The 7,500-nt window shown below is 31.9% G+C and overlaps 1 protein-coding gene across 18 annotated transcripts in view; it reads right to left on the reverse strand.

The window, feature by feature from the left end:
- Rbcn-3B (WD repeat-containing protein Rbcn-3B) overlaps positions 1-7,500 on the reverse strand; it is an 80,267-nt gene that overhangs the window by 62,010 nt on the left and 10,757 nt on the right. For 17 of the 18 annotated variants that reach the window (XM_070130335.1, XM_070130334.1, XM_070130337.1 and 14 more), the window contains exons 6-8: positions 6,090-6,280; positions 5,595-5,740; positions 2,795-2,818 (exon numbers count right to left, since the gene is read on the reverse strand). In XM_070130335.1, the coding sequence (XP_069986436.1) occupies positions 2,795-2,818; positions 5,595-5,740; positions 6,090-6,280 (361 nt within the window). The remainder of the gene's footprint in view (positions 1-2,794; positions 2,819-5,594; positions 5,741-6,089; positions 6,281-7,500) is intronic. The other variant, XM_070130339.1, reaches the window with a different exon arrangement.

Here is a 7,500-nt window from a genome sequence, read left to right on the forward strand (position 1 = left end):
TTATTCCACTCATTCCCAATCTGCTTCTCACTCAACATGTACTAACTAGTCATGGTTCAAAATACATAATTCAGTAAATATTACTGTTCAGGGATATTGAAATCATGACTGCAGGAAGACTGAAGACTATGTAGGCTACATTCCTAAAGATTCCAAGGGTTGAAAACAGATGCCTCAGTAACGGATTTAAAGAAGAATGAGAAGACGAAGAAAATGAAAAAAATTGGTACTGTGAGATAAAAGGAAGTGTAAGAATCTGTGGAAATATTCTCTTATCAAATGAATTTTATTTCGTATTAATCAATTTTGCAAAGAATATTCATGTATGAAAAAAACAGTCATCAAAACATTAAATCACTGAAGATCTTGATAATCTAGAGAAACATATATAATCAAAATGGAGCTAAAATATTTCTATATGAAAAAAATGTCTATATATTCAAAACAATACACAATCCCACAAAAAATAAATAATTAATTGCAGTGATAAATGTAACTACATCATAGTCCTCTACATACAATAACAATTAAAACTTACTTATTCTCATCATTACCTCCCTATCTGATAATATTTCCCTGTTTCAGCCATTATTCATACTTAGCATCTTTTTATCAACTTTATAAACAATATAGAATCATAGAATTCCCAACTTCAGTAAAATACAGAAATCACAACTGTTCTTAATCATAGTTAATAGCCACATAGCTCATGACTTATAGTTCATTTAGTGAGACTAGTTGGAATCAAACATACTTATGAACACACTATTTTGGTATTTTCATTATCATTAATAAAATCCTATCTGCCTAACATACTGCTGAATGCATTGTAAAGACATATATATATATATGATATGTTTTTTTTTTTTGTTTTTTCTTATAGAATCATAATTCATCTGCAATACTGATCCCACAAGTTTCCTTTTTTAACAAAAAAAAATTTAATATGCACAAACATCCACATACACACACACATATATATGTAGATATGTAGATATATGTATGTGTGTATGAATATAAACATGGGCTCCTAGTTATTCTTCATTTCAACCCTTTCATTACTGATGTTTTGTGAATGCATCCTTTATCATGTTTCCTTCCTTTGCTGTTTAAGTCCTAAAAGTTCAAATATAAGTCAAAAAAAAAAAAAAGAAAGAAAAAAAAAATATATATATATATATATAATATACATATATATATATATATATATATATATATATATATATATATATATATATATATATATATAAAATAGAAAATAAAATAAGCTACACCATAAAATTAAATAAACATGAACAAAAATTCCAAACTATGTATACATATGCTAACAAATGAATACATTTACTTTTCAGCCTCCAAAACAGGCTGATGCCCCTAGACCTGTGTGCTCTCTGGCACTGTTGAGTGTTCATACAGATTTACCTCCTGGACTCATTAATGGATAATGGCTGCTGCACACCCACCCAAAGCTAAGCACAGAAATATTGTGCTGACACTACATAAGAAGGAAATAAAACCAATAAAAGCAGTCAATGCACAGCTGATATTGGGCATTAAAGGGGACCATCAGGCATTTCATGTTTCAATTCATTTTTGAAAAATACTGGAATATTTCTGAAAATTCTCTGCTGTGCTAACAACATTTGGTAAGCACTTGGCAGAGTTTCATAAAAGATAAAGAAAAATAAACAAGCTGTGAATAATTCACTGACCACTTCCACCTTCCTGATAGGTTATAAGTCTGCCAGGGAGGTGCAAACATACATGCATAACTCCTAGAAGTTACTTGTTTAGCTAAAAGATATAAAAAAAATACTGTATCACTTATCACTTAGTAATCTATAAAAAAAAAAAAAAGATTCTGCCACTTGCTCTTCAAAAGCAGAGAGTTGAAGGTAGATGCCCACATTCGTCATTTTTCTTTCAAAACATGTCTTTTTGGACCAACTGATCTAGGAGTATATGTCCATGTGCTCATGTTTATTTATCAATTCTGCTTCCACATAAATGCCTCAACAATCACAAACGTCAATTACTAGGTCTACCTGATTTCACTTATTTACCATTTTCCTTATTTTCAAAAAGATTTTTTTATCCCTTTTACTTATAGTATTGTTAATTATCATATAATAATCATATTGTCACAACTAATAATAATAATGACAATAACATCAGATGAAAAGCTTTCTCCCCAATGTTCAAGGAATGGGGTAATCAGGTAATCATTGTAACAATACATGCCATGTATTAATTGATTGTCTTTACACATATGTATACATACATACATACATATATGTATCTATATATGTAAATACACATATATTTGAATATGTAAATGTGTATATACCCATACCAATACCTGTACACACACACACACACATATCTATAATAGGTGGATAGTTAGATATACAGATAAATGTAGATATAGATATAAATATATACAGATACATATAGGTGTATATGCATTAATATTCATCTCTCCCTATATATGCAATTCCCGCATCTTTCCTTTCTAGCTTTGCAGCCTTGTAGCCCAAAAGCTTCATTCCGTGTCAAAAGGAAGCAGACACATCAGTTCATGTGCTTCATCTTCACCATAAACAGTATAAATGTAACAAGAAGCTGCACACATGCACAGCTTGATAGGCCAGAAGAGAAAAGACCTCTAAGCAGAAAAAAATGGGAGAGAGAAAAATAAAACAAAATGAAAAAAATGTAATAAAAATAAAAAATAAAATGCCAACAAGCACATATTCCATCAAGTACAAAATTGGTGATAATGTGGGTTACTAACCTAACAGCTGCCCCCCTCAATAACCTGTAAAAGGACATGATTATGTGTAGATTAACTGTTCTTATCATGTTTCTTGACCTGACCTTTTACAGGGCCTGTGTGTTATGTGAACTCATATTCTGGCAAGGCAAAAAGAAAATAAGGAGAATATCACTGGATTTTCTCTTTTTTGTCTCTTTATAAGAAGAAAGTGAACACTTATCAAGCTTTGTGCTAAAAAAACTATACTTTACTATCATTGTATAATAAGAGAGATTAACTTCACAGTTTTGTTAATTCAGTGCTAGAGGTGTTTGTGTTTGTTGTGCTTATAAGATACCTTTTAACACTGTGTTATCCTTACTTGTATATCACAAATATAATGATTACCTCACTAAGTTTTCTGTTGTAAAATATCTTCATTTTTTTTTGTGTAACTGATAACTGGTATTACTTTTATCATGTAAAACCTCTTTACAGTATCTCTACTAACTTCAAACCCTTAACATCAATAATACCTTCGATTTCATAAAACAATGGATACAAATAATGGATATCATATTCAAACCGAAAGAAAAAATAATAATGCGAAAGAGGAAAAAGTCCCCCTCCCCTAAAAAAAAGAGGAACAGGAGTAGTATAAGGGAAAAAAAAAAAAGAAAATTTGTTATTTTACCAACTGCAAAAGATTTTCTGCATCACAAGTCACTCATCTGCAATCGTTCCACATCTACAGGTTTAAACTATATTCAATTGCTACACTAATGACTAAGAGCACAAACATGCAAAAGGAAAAAACAGTTATATAGTTAAGCAGTATCTACTTTCATCAGCCTGGCAAGCCCGTCTCACTAGACCCCTAAATTTGTTAGAAATTGTCAAGCAGTGGGTGTTTTTTTTTAATGTCTGTGCCCTACTTGTATATTTCTTATTTTGAATGCTAACATTATCAATTTTTGCATGGAAATATTGGAAATGAATAATTCTTTTATGGACAGTGCAAATATAAAGATGAACTGAATGATACCAATACCATCAACCTTGAAAAGCATAAGCAAACTGCATAAATGTTTTTCTCTATCTCAAAAAGAATGGTTGTCATTTTAAACATTGTCCCATACACCAATGAATGGATTTTGGGTGAATACTTTATTTCAATGACATAAAAACCATCATCAACCAACTTCTACAACTTTTCTGAATGAAGGGTATAATATAATTGACTAACCAAAATGTCAAAGACCAATGTTACAGTTTGCAACTATGACACAGGTTCTGATAACCTATTTTTCTGACACTTATGCATGGTTCCTGATGCTCCAGAAAAAACACTTAAAATAAAAATGGACTGACAATGACAAACTAACAACAAGCTAAAGGAATCAGAAACAGCCAAAACATTCATGGCACAATCTTACAGCATGTTTTCAAGGAATCACTAACCATGAACAGGCCTAGCTATCTGTTCCTTTTCTTAATACAATGTACTCTTTAACTTTAACCCTCAATGCACAGAAAGTTTCAATAAGAGTTTGCAAAGTCTCTGTTGACCTAACTGTGCATGTGATCCATCTCTCCTACTCACCTACTGAGTAATATCTGACATGTGGAAACTGTTCATGTGCAAGAAATTATTTAACGCAATGCATCTTCAATTCACAGTTCATGCTTTGTGCCTGCACAGAACCCTAAATGAAGAACAAAAGATATGTGTACAGAACCCTAAATGAAGAACAAAAGATATGTGTAATGAGTTAACGAATTTAAAGCAGATTAATGATAACCACAAAAATGTTGAAAGCTGACCATAAAAATGATTCGCATAATGAAAAATCAATTAAACAGAAAAATATATATTGTTTTCAACTATATGGAAGACATTCCTGACTCTCAAGGGATGCTTTCCTTGACAACACAATTTGAAAAATTATACCTAGTAATTTGAAATATTACTTGCACCCATGAATTTCCTGGTTTACAAATAATATTCTGATACCATTTGCTATTTCTAATGAAGGAGTTCCACTTGGTCTGGTTTAGAAGAAGTTGGAATAGTTAAGCAGACCAGAAGTTGACTAGTTTTTAAAAACTAAATTAGACAAAATTTTAATACCTACTCTAAGTTAAACAATAGAAGATTAGACAATATCAGAAGGTACAATGAGCAGGAGATGAATGTGTTCTTCACAAGAAACTTCAGACAAGAAGTTGCAATACCCATGCTGAATTTAGGAACACAGGAGCTACAGGGTACACCTAATAGTAAGTGGAAATGCTGGGTGAAAAGTTAAATGAGAATGTGAAAATGACATACTCTACACCATACCTTGCACTGTAAAGAGGTTTTATTGATTTTAGAAGTTCCAATATTACATCTTTTTTACATCTTAATCATTCCAGGTAAGCAATTTTACTGCTTTTTTCAGAATTTTAAGTTATTCTAAAAACAAGAACAGCAGTTTGTTTCAACAAAGTGTTGCACTGACTGTAAGTGTTCCTTTGGAAAGGCTGTTCTAATTCCTCATAAACTGTTATCCATAATATTTACCCCTTAACCACTACAAAATCATCTGCATCTGGGCTCCTTACCTCACAGAAACTTTACTTCTAAACAAGAACTTCAACACTTTAATACTACAGACTTTTGTGAAAGCACTGCAAGTTTACAGTCCTGTTAGGTTCCCAGGCAAAACATTGAGTAATAGCAATACATAACTGATAAATAATTCAAAAGTGCAGACTAATCTAAAATACTGGCTATAGTGCATCATATAAATATATATATATAATTATTTTATCTCATGATCAGATTTATGCTTACTTTGTAGGCAGCTTGTAGATATATGCCTGACCCATATCATTCCAGACAAGCACGCGATCAGCTGACAGAAAATCTCCACCCATCCATCTCTCACCAGGGATTCCCCCAACATGGCAGAGTTGTGAAAAGTCACCAGCATCATATATCTAAATGGGAGGAATCATTAACATGAAAAGTCATAGGAAAAGAGTGAAAATTTTACAGATAATTAAACATGCAACTGCATAAATCAATAAGAAAAAATCAACTGGGAAATAGTTCTGAAGAATAAGAAAAGCAACAATATGAATGATGATCAGATGTGAAACTGAAAATCTACAATGCATGAATAAAGGAGTATTGCCTTTACCATATATTGCAATTGCTGTGAAAGAACAACAATCAATAAAACATATTTCCACTATCAGCAGAACCAAAGGGGAAAGTAAAAAGAAGGAATCACAAAGTAAAAGAAAAGAAAGAAAAAATATAATAAACAAACAAAGATACACAAACCTGCCAATCATCTTGTGTGACTATTAGGACGGTTCGTTGGTTGTAAGTACAACAAACGAGGCACAGAGCATTCAGAGATCTGATCATCTTAGACTCATGTTCAAATATGGGTTCCCGTGGCCGGACTTCCTTCTCACTCACTGTCCACACTTTCACCCAGCCCCCTGTGGTTACTCCCAACACAACTTCATCTGTTGGATGCCATATGTGTTTTAGTAATGAATAAGTCATAATAGGAATAAATAAAAAAGTATGTGACTTTTGGTCTGGTAGGATTAGCGTAGTTGTATTTATGTTCATCATGTAAGACTATAATCAACAACTATTTTTGTTTTTAACTCTCTTTACCTCTTGCATAAACCCTCCTTAAAAATATGGGCCTTTCCAATAATTATTTAATTATGATTTATCAAAATAAGGATAAAGACAATGAATCCTATGATCGTAATGTGGAAATGGCAAACTTCTTTTCTAAAGACAAAAAGAAAGGGTAAATACAGATGAAAGCCTGAACTATCCAAATCTGTAGGTACCAAAGATATGACAAAGAATAAGGGATGTATGTACTTTACCAAAGAAAAAATATTTTATCAGTCTTAATCATTCCTACTGTCACTTTACATTTGTACAATGGCATATTCCTCTACTCTTTTTATAGTCAAAGGTTACAGGACCCTCATTGGTACTAATTTCTAAATCTGTGCAATCAGGCCTTCCCTCTCTAAATTCAGAAAAAAAAAACTATCCTAGTAAACTGTGCCCACTCACATCAAATCCAATTCTAACTCTTGTTCATTTTTCATATTTACCTACATGAGTAAAACACTAAGTACAACTGGTGACTGACATGAATAAATATCAATAAGCCATTTTCTACATTCACTTCAGATTTCTAGCAAGAGCTGAAATCCCCTTAATCCTTTTGTTACCTAGGTGCCCTCCCAATATTTTTATTTTCATCCACACTCCCACATGCTTTCTTTCTCATATCAGGAAGCAAATAAATTAGCAAACACTTATTTATATAAGATGCAATAATATATAAAAATACAAGATTTGCTCATTTTATCATACAATAGTAACTAAAGAAGGTGCAATACTGAATTAAATCATACAGAAAAATATCAATTTGTCTACCCTTTAAGCCATGTGAAGTTTGAGCAAACATGAGATGCTCTACTTACGTTTTCTGGATCAATATAATTATCATATTTATCGAAAGACCCATTTGAAACCTCCTAGTCAATACAAAACTCCTTTTCACTCTCTAAAGGTATAAATGATGCCATTATGTAAGTATCCTACACTAATCACAAGTGAAATGTAACTGACTGAATACAAAACATACAACTGTTGACACTATGTGGATCAAATAAGGCCCTAACAAAGCTTTATGGAGGCCCCATGTACA

The sequence above is a fragment of the Penaeus vannamei genome, chromosome 15 (assembly GCF_042767895.1).
Source record: "Penaeus vannamei isolate JL-2024 chromosome 15, ASM4276789v1, whole genome shotgun sequence".
Classification (NCBI taxonomy): domain Eukaryota; kingdom Metazoa; phylum Arthropoda; class Malacostraca; order Decapoda; family Penaeidae; genus Penaeus; species Penaeus vannamei.